This window comes from Eublepharis macularius, chromosome 4, assembly GCF_028583425.1.
Source record: "Eublepharis macularius isolate TG4126 chromosome 4, MPM_Emac_v1.0, whole genome shotgun sequence".
Classification (NCBI taxonomy): Eukaryota; Metazoa; Chordata; class Lepidosauria; order Squamata; family Eublepharidae; genus Eublepharis; species Eublepharis macularius.
Window position 1 is genome coordinate 125,329,321 of NC_072793.1, and position 22,182 is coordinate 125,351,502.

Genomic DNA, 22,182 nt, shown 5'->3' on the forward strand with positions numbered 1-22,182 from the left:
ATTTCCCGACGTGCTTTTGTGACAGGATAAATGTGCTCGACGTAAATCAATGATATTCCCAGCAATGCTTTGCGAGAGACCGTTTTAGCCGCCCTATTTGCAGACTACATTTCCCAGTATGCTCTCTGCCAGCATGTCGGTACGAAAGAAGGGCGGGACCGTCTGGGGAGTGACGGATTAACTCCTGCTGGGTGGGGAGGTTTGGCAACGTAGTAGCATTCGTTTCTTAAGGGCTGTTACAGCCGCCCTTTTCTTTCTGTTGGAAGAACTTTAATCTCAGAATTTAGCGGAGCTTGGAGGCGCAGGCAGGCACTCACAATGTCTCGAAATGTAAGTGTGTTTCTTTTTCCGCCTGTGGGTAGGAGTCTTGCAAGACTTGCACGTTTTTATCGTGGCCGACGAAAGTTTACGCTAGGATGAGAAGTTCGACTTCATGATGCCACAAGCAGCATTTTTTTTTCAACGACGGAGTAGTTGTTGCTCTGGAATTCTTTCCTTAAAAGGGCTTTTTATGGGTTTTTTTCTCCCCCGGGCTTTTTAGGCACAATAGGAGTTACTGTCATGGCATGCAGAGGCTGCAAGCTTAATTAATAGACTTAATTCTATGAGAGCCGTTATATTTGTGGCAGTGTAGTAGCGGATTACGACTGGTGAGACAAATGCTCAGTCGGTTACAAAATTCATAGTTTGGCTGCCTCACAAGGGTGTTGTGGGAATAAAAATGGAAGAGATTCCCATTCCCCTGAGATCTTTGGAAAAACAGCTGGGTAAAAAAAAATGTCATTTAAAAATGTATCGTAGTATTGGTCTGTTTAGGAATAGATAGTTTAGGCTCCAATTCCAAGTCTCCAGGAATTTCCAAAATCAGAGTTGGCAACTGTGGCCCAGGGCTGTGTGAGGATTGGGAAAATAGGGGGGCTATTGGAGTTAGGAGTGCTTTTGCCCAGCCTCAGTGTGTCACAACCAAATGCTGGGCATAAATGGGTCAGAACTACCAAATGACAAGACCACTGTGCCCATGGAAAATAATCAATGCCTCAGTATATTTATCAATTTTTATCTAAAGTGCAAGGTGTATAATAAGGTTAATAAGTGATTGTAATAAATAAACTTCTTTTATGCCACTGGCACCCATTTCGTAATTCAGTATCTCAATTCTCATACATACACATCAATTAGTACAGATTGCATGAACATCATGCAATAAATATATGTAATAAATATTCAAAATAGTAAAACCAGTATAAATGCACATATAAAGGTTGTACTCTAGGTTCTCCAACTTGAATATGTTAAATGCAACCTCGGTCCGCTCTTTCCCATGGAATGAAAAGACCATGGTAAGTAAACTCCATTCCAGCCAGGTGGGCGGTTAGTTCAGTTCATCATAGGTAAGTGCTTGCAGACACAGAGAATGAAGGATTAGAAAATATAACAGACTGATGAATTGGACCAGAAAGTTGTTGCCTTGAAAAAGAATATATGAAACAAGATTCAAGCTAGCAGCCTGTCAGGACATTCTCGGAGCAAGCTGCACCCCATTCCATCCCTGAGGGGCAGTCAGTCAACGTTAGCAAGGTTTGAGAGCATAGTTTCTGGATTACCCTGGAATAAAAGAACACACAGAATTAGTGTGGGGAAGACACACATCATACTTACCTATGATGGTAAGTATGAAGTGCACATTGTTCGCTTTGGAAAGAACATCTGTTCATTTGTGGTTTGTTTAGCACATTTTCACATAAGATGTATAACAGTTGCTTTTTCCTTTCTACTGAGCACAGCGCAAATGTGTGACCTACCTTGGCTATAGTATACATTCAGTTTGAATGGGGCTGGACTTCTGAATCTCCTGTGTTAACAACATTCACACCTTTGTCAAAACAAATAGTGTGAGAAGAATCCTAATGGCAGTTCAGGGCTGTGTGTGAAAACACCTTTACTATGCTTTTCTCTTGAATGCTTCTTGAGGCTGTGTACAGTGAGGACAGTACAGTGAATAACATGAGTTAACACCCTGAAGAACATCTTTCTGGGAAGCAGAACAATTTGGGGAGGAGAGGCCTCTGTCTACATGAATTTGGCAGAAAAAGCCAAATCAAATTCTCAACAGACTTAATTTAATACATTCACAGTACAATCCTAAACAGCATTACATCCTTCAAGCCCATTTACTTCAGTGTATTTAGAAGACTGTAACTGTGTTTAGGATTACAACATGAGTCCTGATTACATTTTGGGTTAAGTGTATTACTAGATTATTACCAAAATAACCTCTTGTGATGCTTTTGATTTTTCACTCATAATTTAGAGGAGAAAGGCAAACAGAAAATTTTGGAATCTGAGTTAAGCCTGGATTGGCTAGGTTTATTCATGAAGTGGATAATTAATTAACTGCTGTCAAGTTGCAACCAATTTATGACATTCCCTCATGGGGTTTTCAGGGCAAGAAATTTATCAGAGGTGGTTTGCTATTACATTTCTCTGCACAGTTTCAGGTGGGTAGCTGTGTTGGACTGCAGTAAATGAGCAAGATTCGAGTCCAGTAGCACCTTAAAGAGCAACAAGGAGTTTCCAGGATATAAGCTCTGAAGGGTCAAGCTCCCTTCCTCAGCCTCTGCATAGTAACCCTGGTCTTCCTTGGTTGTCTTCCATCTAAGTATTGCCTGTGGCTGATGCTGGTGAGCTTCCAAGCATAACCCAGACTAGTCTGGGTTATTCAGGCTGCTTCATGAAATCTTCATTCAGTTTATCTTTTCTGGAAATTAGCAGAGATTATAACCAGAAAAGCTTTCTTTAGTTCATTGCCTATTAGTTTGATATAGGCTGTTGACAACATTTGAATGGTTGTTCAGTAAGCTTCCAGTATGGATTTGTGGCTCAAGTATTCCTTATATCCTATTTTAATTTTTTTTAAATGTCATTCTTTAGATTCTTAACTCTCAGACTTCTTTCTGCAGAATCACTGGATCACCTCACTCAGGGTAGTCCTTCTGTGGCGGTCCAGTGGGGGTAGGGAGAGGAATGCACACTGTGTATGGCAGACATGGTGCAAGTTGGATATTCCAAGCCTGAATGGCATGTAAGGGCACCTAGAGCTGACTTTTGCGGTGTTCTCATTCTCCCTTTTTCCTGAAGGGAAACGGTCATATGAATTGGATCTCCATATAAACAGGCCTAAGTGCGGAGCTGTACCTGCACAACAAGGAAGACTGTGCAACCTACTCCCTCCCTACAGAATTGTGATCCTTGGCTGTGTGCCTGTGAATCAGCCCATTGTGACTACTCTAGTTGACTGAATATTCCATTAAGATCTGGGAATTGCAAGCTTGATCCTTTATAGTGACTTTATTTTGTGACTTCACTGGCTTTATTATGTTGTGGCGAGTGATTAATTGTGAATCCAGTACAGACTCTTGGTAGCGGAGGTCCTTCGTGCCTTCTTAAAGGCCCAACTGATGGTTGTCATCTTTTTGAGCCCTAATAAAACAGATTTGTGCCTCTATCCTATTCCAAACTAATGTTTTTTTCCTGGGAAAATGCCAACCCTACTATTTATAAGACCTGCTTAGCACCACTGATGTGCTAGGTGATCCTGTAGTCCTTGCTAATAAACCTTCTGTGTAGAGAACTGTTTTCGTAGGGGCTGGGTAGTTTTGGATTTGTGTGTAGAAGTGATTTCATGACAGGAACACAGTCCATAAATATTTCATTTCTTCTTGTTTCTTTTTAACAGTTCTCTGACATGGGTAACAAGAAGGAACATGTTAAAATCACAAGTGAGCGGAAGCCGGGGTTTCTGGAGCGCCTCAGTGAAACATCTGGGGGGATGCTCATTGGGTTGGCCACATTTGCACTGTCTTTCTACATTCTCTTTACCAATGAGGTAAGCATACGGGGACAGCTGTACAAGGATATTTGGGTCCTTTTTAATGTGTACTGGGGTACCAAAAATGGCTTTGGAGAGGTGTTTCCATTACTGCATACAACATTCATATCCCGTTCCATAAGTTTGGTAATTGGCAGGACCAAGAAGCCACAAATGGCATACTGGCATACTTACTCCCAAGTAGATCCATTGCTGGAACAGCCCTAGCTTTCCATTAACTTGCATTGCATGCTAAAAGGCAGTCTTGCAGGCAGTCAGTGATTGTTGAATTTGTGATCTATTTCACTTATTATTTTAGCACAACTATGAACATGGCTCCCGGGCATATGCTTGGCGAGGAACAAAGTTCAAATAATTCTCCCCTAGAGCAGACCTGTTAACCGAGCATTGATTAACATTAAATTAAAATACTTTTTTCCCCAAAATACTTGTGTGTTCTGAATTTTCCGTGATTTCCCCCCAGCCTTTCTTAGTGCAGCATTAAGGAGAACTGAATATTCCCTTTTCAGCCAAGCATTGTGCTTCCGTCATTGGCAACTGTCTTCTGAGGAGTTCCTGCAAGACTAAGCTGTGCCAGCCTATATGACCACCAAGTCTCCCGAGACATCACTTGGACAAGTCTCCTTACCCAGAATCTTTAGCACAGGGGACCTTTGTGCTGGAAAGCAGAACTAACTCTCCTGCCCCTAGGCTTACAGAGCCCAAGCTTTATTCAGTTGCTCTATTTTATTTCTACAAAAAAGGCTTTTCTGTTGAGCAGAACTGAACAGATGAACCATCCTCAAGGTTATGCACTGTTGCTTGCAGATAATTTAACTGACTTCTGCAAACACAGTGTATAAATTCCTTAACCATTCAGCTGTGAAAGTGTGACAAGAGACCATCGGCCAATGCCCTGGAGGGTGGCCACTTCAGCACGTTGACTCTGGACTCTAAACTAAGCCCCCCTCTGTGTCCACTGATCCTGATACCACAGCATGTTCATAACTTGTTCAGTGTTGTTGGTCGTGGAATTGGCATATGAAGGAGTTTTAAGAGATTAGATTTAGGGCTGTAAACTCTGCCAGGGAGGTCTAGTGAACAGCCATAGTAAAGTTTTGACAAATGCCCGTATCCTCTGCTCCGTGCCTCAAAATACTCAGTTACAAAACTGCCTGATCTACAAAATTGTGCAGAATATCATTATCCACAGAGCACCTGCTTTTACCAGCAGAGTTGGATGATTTGCATCTGAGAGTCCAAGGAGAGGTGGCTTGCAGTGCTGTTAAAGACTTACTGTGTTTGGTGCCTGTATTTGTACTGGGAGATCCTGTAGGATCGGATGAGAGTTAATTCGCCTTCAGCACAGTGATTCATTGGTTTTGTGGTGGTGGTTTTTTCTTGCGCATGTACTCATTTTCTTCTCTCTTCCCTATTGCCCCTAATTTAATTATCTGTAGGGCCGAGCTTTGAGGACAGCTACCTCTCTTGATGAGGGGCTTTCTCTGGTGGTCCCACTTGATGACATCCAGACTATATTACAAGAAAATGACCACAAACTTGTGCACCTCTCAGGCACCCTTAGAACATTAAAGGTAAACGACATGGTTTTATTATACAAAATATTAAAAATTGTGGTAATGGACAAAAAGAAATATTTTGGTGTTGTAGTTCTTGGGGGATGTAGATACTTCTCCTTCCCCAAGGGTTTCATCTTTTTAAAAAATTTCATCCCAGATTTTTATGTATTTTTGCAACTTTGCATCTCTGGTCTACGTCCAGGTTAACTTGTGGAACTGGCAGTTGTCCTATGGAGCTGTCTATTGTGACTTGTCAATAAATTATAAATCTTTGGAAGTGCTCCTTATTACTACTTCAGGTGAGAATGTGGAGCCGCCACAAAAATTAAGCTGCATAAAAGCCCTGTCTAAAGGCCTTTCAAGTGTGACATCACTTCGAGTGTGCCTTTCACTGTGACATCATCACAGTGAGATGATGTAATTCTAATAAAGGAATTATTTTCCTTTTGCTACCCAACAATAAAGGAATTATTTTCCTTTTGCTACCCAACAATACTGTATAGCAACATAGGGAGTCATGATGTTTAAGTAGTAGGATTTGTCACCTTGGTATTAATCAGGATTTTTTTTATTGGATAGTTTATAGGCCCATGAGTTTGCTTTTACAAACAAGGCCAATGTGGCATGAAACTAGGCAAAGACGCTGTATTTTTAGTGTACTGTTATCATGCTTGGCCAATGGTCTTTGCAAGACATAGGATAGAACTGATTCTGATTGGGTGGGCATGGCTGTTTGCTTTGGATACCAGTTAGGATTTCAGCAGGCTTGCTTTTCTAAACATCCTAGTCGGCAGAAAACGCTGGGTACAGTTCACGGCTTGTGATGGGCCTCAACAGCTGGCCACCCAAATAGATTTCTGGACCGAAGGACCCCGGCTGTAGTTGGTTTATTTATATCACTGCTTTTATCTTGTTAGATCTTAATGATACGGTTTTATTGTTTTGTTGTGAGGGGTTTTTTTTTTAACAAAATGTGTGGGATATATTTAAAATAATATCATGGGGCCAACTGCTAACAAGTATGTAAGGATGTGTACATTTAAAGGGTATTTTTTCTTCATTTCCTTGGGAAAATCTTTCTGAAGTACAGAGCCTTTTACTGATGTAAATTTCCATTGTATTTCCTAGCCTTTGTATGATCCCAGCTATGGGCTCTCCGTCCGGGCTGTCAAGCTTAAACGTCATGTGGAAATGTATCAGTGGGTAGAACATGAAGAATCCAAGTAAGATGCACACTTATGAACATTAAGTCTGCCACAAATTCCTATCATAGCAATGCTGTATGAGAAACTTATATAATTCAACTAGAAATTAAGAAGTGGCACCTGTATTTTTCAGTAAACAGCAATACACTACTTTGAGGGCATGGCTATAACAGTGATTTAATGGAGTCTCTTTTTTGGCATCAAGTTATTTTTTTCAATGGTGCCTGGTGCTTCAAAGTTATAAAGAGCAAATGAATGCACAGCTATGAGTCACTTGTTTATATCTGGCTTCAGGAGTGGAAAGTCTGAGGAACTGAGATCTTGTAGAGAAAAAATCCTTATCCCTGGTGACTAGGCCTGCAGCTCCTCATTTAACCGTGTCTTGGGTGAGCAGTGTGCCAAAATGGGTTACAGCCAAATACCATATATATTGGCATTTTGCCGACATGTATGTGTTACATCAAACTTGAGGCTATTTGACTGAATATTCCACTCAGAAGCCTAGCTCTCAGTGCAGATTTGGAAGTTGTCAAGATTCAAGAGGAAATGTCAAGTTTGGGGAGAAACTTACTTGGCTACTTGTGGAAGGGGATATTCTCTGTGACTTTGACATTAAATCAAGGCCTTAGATCCCCAGTACGTGTCCATGCAAATTGGACTTGTATATTTGGGACATATTCTTGTAAGTGTGCTACATAGGGATTTTCTTAAGGATTTCCCTGATGTGTTGAAATTTTAGTCTACCTTCAAATGGCTTTTTTGTGGGGCTGTAACATGCAAAGCTACCCTTAGTCCCTCTTTTTCCACAACTACTTTCTCTCTTTTTTTTCTGCTCCACACACCCTTCCCACACATCCCCTATTCCTGCCCTGTTGTGTTCTCAGTGCTTGTCTGCTTTCCATTTGATGTTGCCTTTCCCCTCAGTCTTGCCAACTTTACACATGGTTGTGTAAAATTTTTATTTTCCTCTCATCAAAGCAGAGCTTTCCCTTACCTCACAGATGCTGTACGGTTTGCCATTTTTCAACTGTAGATGAGTTCATCTGATTAACTAAACTTTCATATTGGGTTTAGCTGATAATTAGAGTAGCATGTATAAAAAATACAAAGTTGTGAGGGTAATGGACTTCTTACAGTACATACTTCCTTGTGTGTTGTGTCATTTCTTCCTTCTATCTATAGGGATTATGAAGAAAATGGTGAACTTAAGACAGAAACAAGATACTCATATAGTAAGTCTTCTGTTAAGCATTGTCAGTGAGAGCTGCGTGACTTCAAACAGCAGCATGTCTTTTGGAAATTTAACAGGAGCCGCTCTCACCATTACTTGTTGCTTCACAGTGCACAGTTTTTGAGGCAAGTGATGATGATAGTTGCATCTGTTGACTTTCTGCCCATCCTGCAGCTGTTGGGAAACCCAGTCTCTCCTGCATTCTGGATTTAAAATGCCTGTGGAGCATTTATTGATGTTTGTACTATGCAACCTCTTCAAGGGTGGAATGGGTGTGGCTCTCAGGAATAATCAGTATTCTGAAGGGCACAGAATCTGGCTGCACCCTATATCAAGCATACTATGTCTGCATGAGTCATGTGCCAGTTAACACTGAGTCTGCTTGGACGTCATTGTTCAAAGCATATGATGAAGAAGACTCTGCTACCGCAGAAAATTAAATAAGGGAACTTGTGGAGGTTCAACAATCCTATTACCCTTTACAATATGGGGAAGATTTGGTTGTATTGTTTGGCCCCTTATCTGTTAGATTTTTATTGGCTTATTCCCACATCTCATCCTCAGCTGATGATGACTTGTTTTGCTCCAACACCTCACCCCTGTGAACCTCTCTTTTGGGTCCTATTCTAAAGATATTCATGGCAGTTTTTTCAGCGTGCAAGTGTCCCTTGGTAGTTGTCCTGTGCATGCTACATAACTAGTAGAAACTGAAAAGAACATTTTAAACCCAGCATTTTAGGTTTTCTTTTTTATATATATATTTGTTATTTCCTTCTAGATACTGAATGGAAATCAGAAGTTGTAAACAGCAGAAACTTTGATCGAGAAATTGGCCATAAAAACCCCAGGTAAATCTTGTGTGTTGGGTGGAACTTCTTCCAGCTCAATTCTTCTGATTCTGTATTTTTGGGTCATTTGATAGAAATATTCCTTTTTGATTGCTGGGTACTTTACTAGGGACTATGGAAGCATCTGGGTTCTTTCAATAGGCCAAAAATGTTTAAGTAGGTAGAAGCTTTTGTGTCCACCATGTTATTTTATTATTTTATTTTATCGTATTTATATTCCGCCCTCCCCGCAAGCAGGCTCAGGGCGGATAACAACATTAAAACATTTAAAACATTGCATATAAAACATTTAAAAACATTATACAAAGATTTTAAAAATAGCAGCACTCTTTTCTTGATGGCGGCAATACCGTTGATTACAAAAAGTGCAACAGTGCAGTTGAGCATAGCATTAGCTTAAGAACAGTGGTGGGCAGCTCTCATAGGGAGGGGAGTAGATGTTGTATTCTCCAGCCAGTGGAGGCCCAGCCTCAGCCATAAGCCTGGCGGAACAACTCTGTCTTACAGGCCCGGCGGAAAGATAGTAGATCCTGCCGGGCCCTGGTCTCGGTAGACAGAGTGTTCCACCAGGTAGGAGCTAGGACTGAGAAAGCTCTTGCTCTAGTCAAGGCCAGGCGGGCCTCCTTGGAGCCAGGGACTGATAACAATTTCTTTTCTCCTGATTGGATGTTGGAATTCATCTTGCCATTCTTTTTGTCCCTGCAGTGCCATGGCTGTTGAATCTTTCACTGCAGTTGCTCCTGAGGTCCAAGTGGGCAAATTTTTTCTTTCTAAAGGTAAGGTGTTTCTTTGGGTCGGGGGGGAATGGTCAAAGATCATCTCAGTGCTGGGGAATCTTGGAAAAACTGAAATGAAATGTTTCACTTTAAAGTCAGGTAGTCTTTATTTTCTGGTTTCACTTAACTTTTGCAAAGCAGATACTATATAAAACCAAAATTGTCTGGATGGACTCTTGTAGTTAAATGTCTTGTGCTGTACATAAAAGGGAGTTAGCACTTTATTCCTTTCTAGGCCTCATTGAGAAGATTGATAACTTCAAACAGATGAGCTTGTCAAACCTGGAAGATCCGCATGCTGATGTAATCCGCTCTGGGGATTACTTCTTTCACAGTGAGAATCCTCGACGTCCAGAAGTAAGAAGCCAATGGCAAAAGCAGTAATAAGCCCCACTGTCTTCTTTAGCTAGTTACGTTAACAAGGTTACATCCCTTTTCACCGGTCTTGCTCCTGCAACACTAATAGTCATCTAAGAGTAATTCAATAAGGACTCTCATTAAAAGCCTCACCTGCTTAATTCTGTGTCCTGCCGTTATTAAAAGTAAAGGAGCAGGACCGGTGAGCAGGCGGCAGCACTAATGTGCTGTATATCCTTTATGTCCCATTCAATGAAAACACAGCATCACACTGAAGCAGGCCCTTGTGCTGAACAGGAACATGTGTTTCCCATTCTCTGTTATACTAGTAGTCTTAATATACCATTGCACTAAAAGAAACGGGGGGTCATCTGTTTCTTTTTCATCTAAGCAATCTGTCTGGGTTGGCATTCTGCACAGCAATGAGCTAGGAACAGATTGGCTGTGTTTCATGGTCCTCCTTGGCTGAAGGTGGACTGTGTAACTATGCTCAGACCTTCCTCAAAGGCAGTCATTGTGTCTGTGTGGATAAACTTGGAAATACCTGGGTTGTGTGCTCAGCCTTGTATTCCTTAGATGGCTTGACTCTTCAGATGTGTCTTCCATCTGTAAAATGGTCCGGTATAGATGTAAACAATGATTCTCAATGAATTTGTTCTGACCTCCTCGTCAGCAGAATTTCCAGGACAGATGTAAAAATCTGCCTCTTGGAAAGACTGAAATGTGTTGATTCCAAAGTTCTGCATTGTTGCAAAGTTTAGAGTGCCTTCTGGAAATCTCACTTAAAGCATAGGAATAGCATCTGCTTAGAAAATACAGGAAACTTGTGCCCAGAATCTTGCACTGGGAATTTTCTCTTGCTATTCATTTTACTTCTTTCCCTCCCTTTTTTCAGGTCGGAGACCTTCGTGTTTCCTTCTTTTATTCAGGTTTGAGTGGAGACTCATCCCACTTGGGGCCAGCAGATACGGTAAATCTTCCTCTTCTCTTTCTAAAGCACTAACACTCCACAATTTATAATGTGTGGGACTTTCAGGTCTGTTAATCTTATCAATTTGGCCCATTTTTAGGTGACAATAATTGCTCGGCAAAGAGGGGACCACTTGGTTTCATACAAAACCAAATCTAGTGATACTTTGGAGATTCTTTATCTTGATGAGCTCTCTGCTGAGGTAAGAGTTACTGATCAATATAGAGGAGACCAGTGAGAAACATAGTTGGATCTGGATAGGGAGGTAGACATCACAGTGGACAAATAAGTTTAATCTTTTCTCATCTTCCGTTATCTCCTATTACTGGAAATCATACAACATTATAAGAGTAGGTCACCTTTTATACCTAGTTTGTATAGCAGAAGCACTCCATAATTGATTCCTGTGCCCCATGTGTAGCTAGAACTCCCGTCTGCAGATGTTTTCTCCCCCTTCCTTCCTTTCCCCCTTCCTGCTCTTTTTTCTTTCTTTGGCTTCTCTCTCGTTCTCTTTCACCCACTTGCATCCACTTTGCTTCTCTTAGAATATTGCAGTAGTGAGCCAGTAAGTACACTGGCAGTGTCATGCTCAGGGGAGATCAAGCTAGCCTTTTCTTCACCTTTCTGAGCCAATCGCTGGGAAATCCAGTCTCTTCTCAGGAAGAAGGGTATGGTAAAGTTGACAGTGCATAGGAGAAATGCATGTTTTTCTAAGCCCTTTGGTCCATCAAAAAACCAACTCCATGGCCCGTGTGCCTAGGGGCCAGCCTGGTCATGGAGTCTGGGATGGCTGGTCCTAACTCGCAAGGAGGGAGGAGGGATTCCCCCCTCTCTGCGGAGAGTGTTTTAAAAGGCTCTGCAGTCTTGTGTGTGTGGCTCATCTGCAATGGAGAAGGAGACCAAGGTGGAGGAAGCTTGTCATTACTCCTGGAGTATCCACCAAGATGTGCACCTATCCTGAAGGGATGCTGAGGTATCTTTTGTTACTCTCAAGTAGTGTAGCTAGACATTAGCAGCTTATTTTCTTATTTAGCTGCTAGTCTAGTGTGATATATCTTCATATTGTGTACTGTTTATTTTATATTCTATGGTAGTACAATAAAGATCTTTCTTTAGTTAATAACAAGCTGTGTCAAGGTGTCCTCACTTACCTATCACTCAGCCATTGCTAGTACTTTGCACATGTTCAGAGGTTCACCAGTGTCCAAATGACTGGTGGGAGTTGAAACCTGAAAACACTTGCTAGTAGCAGGGAAACAAAGGGACTATCAATAGGGGGAGTGAGAAGTACCACCACCCCCCGGCTGTTGTAATAGGTTGTAACCCGCCTCACTACATTGTATCTTTTTAGAGGGACAAGTAGTGCTCCTGGATGAAAAGCTAACAACCAATTAATAGGTTGATTCATCCCATGCCAGCAAATACAGAGTAGAGGAATTTGGCTGGAGCACAGGTAGGATATGTATAGGACTGTTCTTGCAAATTGTTGCCATGCTAATATTGAAAAGTGTTAATATCCTCCTTGACTTTTGGTATTACTATCATTTTCTTGAATTGGAGGTATAAGTTGAAGTGCTTTCCGCATCACAGGAATTACTTACAGAGCATTTTCATAAATCAGTTCCCCAGCATTTCGTGCAGTTTGAAGAGTGGAGTATGAAGGAAATTCAAATTACAGAAGCATTTGTAGGTTTATCAATCTCTAGGAGTTCTGCTGTGGCTCATTATCAGAAACTGATTCTGCTTTTTTCTCTTTAAAGAAATGCTTGCCAATTTATTTTTAGGCTAAAGAAATAGTTCAGTATAACCTGAATAGAGAGCTGTATAAACTATATATTATATAAACTAACTGGCTTTCTTAATTTACATCTTGGTTATGTATAATAAGTGTTCTGTCTGTTTTCTGCACCACCAATATCTCTTATCCGTCTCTTTCCTCTACTCATACAGATTGTTTCCCACGTTATTAAATGTCATACTTTCCAATGTATCCATGAAACAAGCAAGAAATAGCTGCCCCGCCCTGAATAAATTCCACTCTGTTTAATGAAGCATTGTGTGTATGGGCTGTGAGCTACAGTTGGTTGGGAGTGTCCTTACATGCTTGGACAGCACCATTCAGCCAGTCCCTGGCAGGTTTACTCCACAGAGGGATTATCTCATTCCTTGCTTCAAAGGAGCATTGATGTAATTTAGCAATGTAGATCAGTTTAATGGAATGTTGTTTCCTAGTACGCGACAAAGGCAGGAGCTCTAAGGCAGCTATTTTATTTTTAACATTTTGCAAGCTACAAAACATCACTTTGCTCATGAAATTTTGAGAAACCAGCCATTTTAACAGCCACAATGTAATTGTTTGCGGCTCTAATTGATAATAGGTTTTTCCCCACTCTGAGGTGTATTAAAAATAAATGTAGTATTAAATATACAATATGTTTGAGTAAGCAGTAGACCTTTTTGAAGCCAGCCAAAATATCACAAAATAGCAAGTTTTGGAGTTCCCTAGAACTCTTCGTAAAGATGTTCAGCACAAAAACTGTTCATGGCTGTTAACAGCCACACGGCTGTTAACGTGGGATTATCCTAGAGATTCTGCATGGGGACAGTTCAGTCCTCTGGGCTGGCTCACAGTCTCACTGTGTTGATTCTTCCTGCTGATGTGATTAGATAAGCTAGTGCAGTGATCCTCAACGAACAGCCTGCTGACATGTTTCCTTGTGCCTGCTTCCTCCTTCTCTAAAGCAAAGAGCCAATCCTGGCTCTTTTCCACCTTGCTGGAGCAGGAGGTCCCAGAGCACCCCCTTTGTTCTTGCAGGGAATAACTATTTACAACTGCCTCCTTTCTAGGTGGATGCTTGGCTTGGAATCTCCAAAATGTTATGATTGGCCCCAGGGCAGCTATTTTGTTGCTGGCTGTCTCCCCCCCCCCCCGCCCCCCAAGGCCAGTACTGCGCATATATGGATAGAGATACAGATGAGTTGAATGAAGTTTGATCAGACGTACTCACATTTTAGGAGGTGTTCCAGAAGGAGCATGAGAGTAACAGCATGAAGACTTGGGGTCTACGTGGAGCTGGCTGGCTGGCTATGTTTGTAGGCATCAATCTTATGATGAGAATTTTTTATACCCTAGGTAAGTGTGCTGATAGCAACCTAGCTTGATTTTATAAATATAGTATCAAGATCTTGGATCAAGCTACTTCATTGTTAGGCTTCCTTAGTTTACTTGCATTTGTATTCTCTTGTGTATGTAAAATGCCATCACGTTGCAGTTGACTTAAGGCTTCTAGAGTTTTCTAGGGTCAACCCTGCTTAGCTTCTGAGATCAGATGAGATTGGGCTACCTAGACCATCCAGGTCAGGTAGTTTATGATGTCTATGAGATATTTCTGCTTTGTTCTCTGCTAAGCATGTGAGATAGAATGGGCTGACACATGGTAACTTGCCCAAGGTAATCCCGTGAGTTTTGTGGCTAAGTACAGAGATTGGAACCCTAGTCCAGCACTGTGACCACTATACCACACTGGCTGTTCAGTGCTCAGATCAGTGTCTAATGGGAGGGAAAGGTCTGATAATTGGTTAATGTAATGTTAGGAATATGGAGGAGTACAGTGAAATCAGTGGATATTGGATAGGCTTCTTGGAGTTAACTCCTTTCCTCCCAACAGCCTTTCCTGGCCATTCTGTCTCCTAGAGTTTTGAAAATGCTCATTTATGGTTCTTTTCAGCCTCAGTTACCCCAACTGCATTTTGTCCAAGGCAAAGTAACATTTTTGTGCACTGTTACCGTCATGAACAGATCTCCCTGGTTCTGCCCATAAGGGCCATATTGGCACCTTGGGGTCTTCCAGAGGTTAGAAAATTACCTTGCCTATTGGACTTTGGGAAGTCTCATAAGGCAATTATGTGGAAAAACTTTTGATGAGGTTTAACCAGTGTTGGCATGTTGGATTAATCAGCATCCTCAGTTCCCCAACCATGCTGGGTTTACACAGCTTTCACTGTATTTTTGATTTGTTCACAAACTTGCTGATGATTCATATCTTGTTTAATTCTTTTCTCTTCTACAGTGGACTGGTTTCCAGTAGTCCGGGACCTGGTTAATGTTGGCCTGAAAGCATTTGCCTTTTGTCTGGCCACTTCTTTATCCCTGCTAACTATTTCAGTGGGGTGGTTCTTCTACCGGCCACTCTGGGCAATGCTGATTGGGCTGCTGGCTGTAGTTCCCATTGTGATTGCGAGGTCCCGAGTTCCACCAAAGAAGCAGCAGTGACAGGGTGAGGAATGTGCCTCTGCACCTGAATCTCTTTGGAGCCTTGACACATCCAAAACATCTATCCTGCTTGAAGCTAGGAGGATCGCTTTATTTATGTGCTTAAAACAAAACTTGACAAAGCAGTACATACAATTAATACCAAAGATTTTATAGTCAACTTAGCCGCACAATTATTTGTACAGTTTTTATTATGTAATCAAGTGAAAAGTGGTTGTTTTTCTACTAAATTGATAAAACTTGAGATGCAGCTATTTTTGAGCATATAATTGCTACATTTATGTGGCTGTAACTTTCATAGTATCTGCCAGTCCTTATAAGGGAAGGATAGGTGGAGTGTAACCTTGGTGGCGATCAGGAGAGGTTTTATAATAGTATGTAAATCTTTTATAATCTTTTTCTTCTACCTTGCCATTTTATTTTTTGTTACCATTTTTGTTTCTTGCTGTCTTTATAGTTCATTTATTTCTAGTTTGCTTGTGCATTTAAGTTACCCTAAATCTGAAACTTTCAGCATTGTAAAGGTCACCCCTGTATCCTTGTCAGGGTGCTTACTGACACTGGCGTGTGTATGTTTGCTATTACCACTGAGCTGAAATTCTAAGCAAATAGAGTTTTGTCCATTTAGCTTGCATTTTGGGGAGCCTTTTTTTAAGAATTAAAAAAGGATGGTAGATGTTAAATTAACTCCATTGGGTTTGTTTCTGTATGTGAAATGTAAATGTGAAGGAATTGTTTCACTTACCAGTAACTGCATTTTAATGGCTCAGTTAAGGAAATTAAGACTTCTCGGACTGTCACTTTACAATGGATGCGCATAAACACCCATAGGAGATACTCAGCTCTGTATTCTGTAAGGTCTGGAATAAGCTGAAATGTACTATCGGAGCTTGTAAATCATAATTATTAACTGCAGTGAATTAAAAGGGAATGTTTTTATGTAGAGACATCATTGCAGATCTATCCCTATCTTGCCTGTCCTATTCTTACAGTGCAATCCTAAGAAGAGTTACTCTAGTCTAAGCCCATTGAAATCAATGGTCTTAGATTGGACTAACTCTTTTTAGGATTACACTGTTAGGGCAATATAGATGGTTTTTCTTTCTTCCATCTTTACAAGAACCCTATGAGATTAAGCTGTATGGATCTGTGTGCAACTTTATGAGCTTCATGGCAGAGTAGGGATTTGAACTTGACTCTTCCCACTCTTAGAGCCAAGCTACAAGAAACGAATTACAGGAGGAGGAGCGCGTGAAGGGAGTTGCAGTGTTCGCCGGGAAGCTGCGTTTTAAAAGAGATCGGAAGGCTTTATTAATTTCCCCTCTCTGCAGAGCCAGGGAAATGGACTCAGAGGGTTTACTTCCTCTTCGCCTCTTAGAAGGGGAGGTGAAACTGACAGAGCCTTAGGGTGACAAACAGGAAAGTAACAAACTTTCTGAGCATCTCCCTGGCTCTGTAGAGAGGAGAAATTAACAAAGCCTTCCAATCTCTTTTAAAACTCAGCTTCCGGGCTAACTTTGCGACTCCCTTCATGTGCTCCTCCTCGTGTAATTCATCTCTTGTAGCTTGGCTCTTAGCCCGACTGTCTATTCTCCGTTTCTGCGTTTTTCACGCTTTTGTTGTGATCTACTGTATTTGGAAAGATAGGTTAGTCTTAAAATTATGTTCTTCCTGTGTCCTTACGGTGATATGATGGGTTAGTATTTTAACAGCTGAGTCAATCCTGTGTGAACAGCCAAATCCCTACAACTGGGCCAGCCTCAGCTATGATTTAGGGTTCTACGAACTAAAATAGGGTGCTATGCTAATGTGACTTGTCATGCTTAAAGGGAAAAATGAGCCTTTATCACTGTTGTATATTTTTCATAATAACTTTTGAAATTCTTGTTTTCTCTTAGGAGAAGTGCCAGACTTCTGAATTTTTTGAATAAAACTTCATGAATGATGCTGGATGTTTATTTTCTGAGGTGGAGTTCAATGTTAAGGATACCAATTCAGCTAACAGAGGTCTTTCGCACTCGCTTTATACAGCACGTTCAATACCGTTTCACATCCCATGTTTTTCTGTCTTTTACACTTCCAGGCTAGTCATGTGACACTACTCTGGGGTATCTGACTACAGACATATCTCGACTTTTTTTTTGCCTCAGATGCTGACTCGCCCTTGAGTCGGTGAAAGTAAGTGTAAAATGTTTGTTTCCCCCCCCCCCATCCTTTCCTATTGTAAGTTGATTGGCCAGAGCAGATTTAACCATACCCACCCTTGTCAGCTCCCCTAACCCTTCTTTCGCCATTGGGCAGCAACCGTTGAACCAAGTAGCAGCTCAGCTGTGCCCATCACTCACCTCCTCTGCTTCCTTCCCAGACAAGCAGAAGTGGTGCTGGCTCTGCCTCTTCCCTTCTCATCTCCCCATCTGATTTCTTTTTTACTGCTTCTGAAGGGTAGTATCGTTGAGATGTCAAGCACTTTAAAACAGAATTGTGGGCATTTAACAGTCGTGGAGATGGAATCTTTCCCCAACACAAACCTAAGAGGATTATTTTCTTTAAAGCATTCTGTTGTGACCTGGTAACATGGAGTGGTTCCCCCTCTGAGAGAGAGAGGGAGGGACATGCACGCATGCTCTTCTCTGGTTGCAGAGAACAGTAAAAAAGGCGGCCGGGGAGGGAGATAATTCCGTGAATAGTAGGCAGTGGGGGGGGCGGGGGTGAAAGGATTGGTGTTAATCTCAGTGCAGCTGCTCTTGTGCTGTCTTCCAAGTAAAAAGGCTCACACTTTCAACAGTCAGGGTTTGAAATAGCAGCACAGAGAGAGTGGAGATTCTTAGTCTTACCACACATGCTCATACTTAAAAAGTGACTTGTATTCAGTAGCCCACAAAGCTCGCAGTAGAACAAGTGAATATAAAATGCAGCAGAGAACGTGAGACTGAATCAGGAGCAGAGAATGTAAAAAGGGGCGGTTCCAAGCCAGTGTGAAGGCTATAGGGCTGGCTGCTCAGATCCATTGCTTTTAAACTTAAGTGCGAAAGGGCTCAGAGTCAACTCAGTGCATAATCAGATAGTATTTGAGCAACTCCTGCTGGACTGGGCAACCACAGAAACCACTGGCACTGGAGGAGGAGTTTTCTGTACAGCTCCTTTCCGTACCAGTTCCATTCCACTTCCTGAACCTGAGATAGTGCCAGCACAGGAAGGATTTGCAGACTTCTCCACACTGTAATAGAGACTTACTCATTTTTGTGAGTCCAACCTAGATGAGGAATCTCTTGGGGCCTCTCCTGCAATGCAGTCTGCTCTATGGGGGTGGGGGTAAGATACCAAAGGCCTCACTGGGCATTTCAAACTTACGGCTGTAACCTTTAGACACAGTTCAGTTTGTCAGGAACACAAGCATATTTGATTACATGGATAATGCCATATTTGTGCCAATCATGTTGAAACAATGTAGTCTAAATTGTTAAAAGTGTAATACGGTGTCCCACCACCAAAGTGTTAATTATGCACTTCATCCAACAAATACAATAAAAGGAAAGAAACGACACAAAATAGCTCTTATTAAAGTGTTTAATATTTTTTTTGCCAAGGACTGAATATAAAAATATTTTTGAATATATTTAAAGCGCTGAAGCTAACCGCAGTAAAGTCCAAATGGTCAGATATTTTAAAAATATGACAGGATCTACACTGTATATTTAAATCTTCTGTAAAGCCTTCTGGTATAGTAAGAACATTTTTTCTGCAGTAAAAGTGCACATAAATCAAGACAGTCTTAACAGGCATACCAGAAATTGTACAATGTTAATTATGTGTGAAAAGGCAAATTGCAAGTGTCAATATGTAATTAAATCCTATTCAGGTTGCATTAACTCAGAATGTTTAAAATTTGAATTGTAATAAGTTAAATAAAGTTATCAACATGACCTGTTAAGATCTGAGCATACAGAGGAAAAGTACTGACAACAGATAAAAACAGAACATTCTCAAAAAGGAGGTCCCCCACAGTACTTTTTAACATTAGAAAAAAATCCACCCGGTTGTTACTAAGACTTTTAGGGACATAATTCATTGAGAACAGCTCCTGTACAAACCCCACCAACCTAAAAATAAACCGTACAAGAGCAAACCTACAGTGTTACACAGCTGCCATTTTATTTCAATGGAGCTGGTGTAGTAAAACTTCCTAATAATGGATTCTGCCCTAAATGTGTGAGAACACTATATCCTGAAACCTGTCAGAATTCTTACCTATTTACAAGCACAGAATTCTACATGCCCTACCTTCAAGCTAATTGTGATACCTCTGGGGCACTTCTATAGCTGCTTTGGAACACAACAGAAGCAAAAGATGAGAGCAGCAACAGACAGTGAAAGGGAAACATACATGAGAAGTTACAAGAACATTCAATGGAAGAAGGACTTCGCAGAGATTTTTCTCAAAAAGACTGGTCTCACCTAGTGTATCTGTGCCTCATAACCCGTATATAAAAGTGGGAAACCTAAGTTCTTAAAAGGTGAGAATTAAATACGTCTACTTGAAAACATTTCAAGACAATTCACACTTGGAGCTACACTGTGGAGAAAAGTCTGCTCTATGGCCTAGTCTTGTAGTTGTTATTAAATCCCTGATTATCACCTGAAGTATTTTTACATACAATCTACTTAAATATTGCTCTATTTATATATTGACTCAAGTCCAAGTCTCCACTTTTCAGCAAATACAACAATGGAATTCGTTAAGCCTGAAATGACAGGCAAGTTTGAAAGAAGCCACAAATGTCTACTTGGCACAATGGGTTTCAACAAAAGCCCAATATCTCCTCCTGGTCACAGCTTCTCAAATGGGAACAAATGCTTTGCTTCTCCTTTCTTCTCCTTCTTACTCTTTCTGGTTCTTTTTTCTCCCCCACTCTCTCTCTCCCCTTGTCGATTTTGGGGCCAAGAAACAGCCATGTCCCCAACTGGGGTCTCTGAGCTTGGTCCTTCTTCATCAGAGGAGAACCCAGTCCCCTTTCCCATCATGACATCTGCCTCATTCTGGAAGAGATGCAAGTTTTAATTCACACCGTCAGAAAATTCCTTTTTGGAACAGAACATTAGAAATCAACATGAAAACATGTGCAGCTCACTGATCAAAATCATATGCAAAGAACTCCAATATTCAAACAACCTGTTCTAATGCATTCACAAAAAGTAGTAGAATAAAATGAACTACACGACAGTAGTTTAAGCCTTTTTGCCAGTATCATAAATTGAAGACAACACTCTGGAGGATGGTGGAGCATGCCATCTCCACTTTCTGGTCCATAAGAATGTCATGTCCATTCTTTACTCAAAGGTCAAATGCAGACTCTACAGTGTTGACACAATCCTGAGTCATCTCCGGCCTTAAGAGCTATACTTACTATTCACCGCCACACATCATTATTAGTTCAGCATCCACTATTACAAGTTCCATCACTCCTTATAATGAGTTTGTGGTAAAAGTACTAAAAAGATGTGCGGAATTTCCTTCATCATATATAAAGTTCAGGGAGAGTTTTTCTCTTCCCCTCCCAACAGCTGGAGCATAATTACCTTTTCTTTCTTCGGTAATTTTACACAACCTCTTAGCTGAGTGGTCTCCAACCTTTGCTCACAAAGTGATCTCTACTTATTCAAGCCACTGACTGCAGAGTCCTTCTCCCATCCAGACAATAGGGTCGAATCACAAAATAATTTTATATCCAACTTGTAGATAAATATTAATGCGAGTCCTATAGCAAGCATTACCATAGGGCTACCTTGAACATTAGAGATCAGTCTCTGTAGCAAGAGAAGCATTCTCCATATCACTGTAAGTATAGCAGGGATGCTCATTTTGTCACAAATATACTGACTGGGCAGTCCTTCAATCAGCTGACTGATCAGTGTGGCAAAAGGCCTATGAAACAACATGCAGTAGACTTTTCCTGCTCAGAAATAACAGCATTCGATTTATACACCACCATTCAGGACAACTTAATGTCCACTCAGAAAGCTGCAACATCTGAAGAAGCCCTTTGCTGAAATATAGAAGAGGAAATTACACAGATTTGGGGGAAAGGACAAACACTGTCCATCTCAGTTCAAGAACAGTTGACACACACACGTTTTTTTTTTTAAACCTTTGTGAGTCAGATGTTGACTCCAATATACAGTTCTGAATAATCTCAGTGAGTGCTGCTGTAGTATAGTGGTTAAGTGGGTGAGTTATGAACCAGCACTCTGCTGGCTCAAATTCCACTAGTGCCATGAGCTCGGTAGGTGGCCTGAGAGCCACTCCTCTCAGCCCCAGCCTCCTTAACTATTTGTGGGGATAATAACACACTGATTTTGTTCACCACTCTAAGTGCGGCAGTAATCTGTCTAGAAGAGTGGTATATAAGCGCAGTTATTAACAACACCCAAGCAGAAGAAACAGGTTATACTATTTTTTTTTACCTTAGTGGAGTAGCGTTCCTTCAGTCTCTCTCGGATCAGAACTCCTTTCACTAGCAATTTCCAGTTCCCCAACACTCTCTTCTCTCGCTTCTGCATTTAAAATTCACTCATAATTAGGAAGTGGAAGGTACAATTAAAATAATTGTAGGCCTTATATTTTACAAGAGAACAACGCAGTAATCTGAACTCTCTTGGGCCAAAGGGAAGAACTAGTATCCAAATCCTTATTAAGCTCTGCATCGAAGCAGTAACTTTCTATGTATTCCGTTGAACTGGATGTATGAGAAAGTAATTGAAATGCAGGAATCGGCACCCCTCATGTTAAACGTACCTCCATATTCACAACTAGGTGATAACCCAAGAACACAAACATTTAGGAATCTGAGATGATATTGGAAACTGTGATAACATTTTGCTGTTCACTAGAACTACCTTGCCCTAATGATGCCTGGGTTCTCTAAATGCCAGTTCAATTCACTGAAGGGGAGGATCCCTTTCAAAGGGATTCTTACCTCTTTTTCTTTCTTTTCTCTCTCCGCTTCTTCATTCTCCCAGGCTGCAACAAGCACCTCTCTGTATTCTTCACAGACTATGTAGCCTTCAGTACTGGTG

General features: G+C 41.1%; 2 protein-coding genes across 2 annotated transcripts in view; one reads left to right on the forward strand and one right to left on the reverse strand.

Annotated features, from left to right (window-relative positions):
* Positions 1 to 200: 200 nt before the first annotated feature.
* On the forward strand, positions 201 to 17,054 carry TMEM43 (transmembrane protein 43). Its single transcript, XM_054978149.1, has 12 exons — positions 201 to 330; positions 3,737 to 3,886; positions 5,329 to 5,463; positions 6,577 to 6,671; positions 7,836 to 7,885; positions 8,663 to 8,732; positions 9,438 to 9,508; positions 9,744 to 9,865; positions 10,761 to 10,835; positions 10,936 to 11,037; positions 13,851 to 13,968; positions 14,906 to 17,054. The coding sequence occupies exons 1-12, from the start codon at positions 319 to 321 to the stop codon at positions 15,106 to 15,108; spliced, it is 1,203 nt and encodes a 400-aa protein (XP_054834124.1). The 5' UTR covers positions 201 to 318; the 3' UTR covers positions 15,109 to 17,054.
* A 781-nt stretch (positions 17,055 to 17,835) lies between these two features.
* Positions 17,836 to 22,182, reverse strand: part of XPC (XPC complex subunit, DNA damage recognition and repair factor) — a 33,991-nt gene continuing 29,644 nt past the window's right edge. Inside the window, exons 14-16 of the mRNA XM_054976928.1 lie at positions 22,083 to 22,176; positions 21,571 to 21,660; positions 17,836 to 20,145 (exon numbers count right to left, since the gene is read on the reverse strand). Coding sequence (XP_054832903.1) covers positions 19,936 to 20,145; positions 21,571 to 21,660; positions 22,083 to 22,176 — 394 coding nt within the window. The 3' untranslated portion in view covers positions 17,836 to 19,935. The remainder of the gene's footprint in view (positions 20,146 to 21,570; positions 21,661 to 22,082; positions 22,177 to 22,182) is intronic.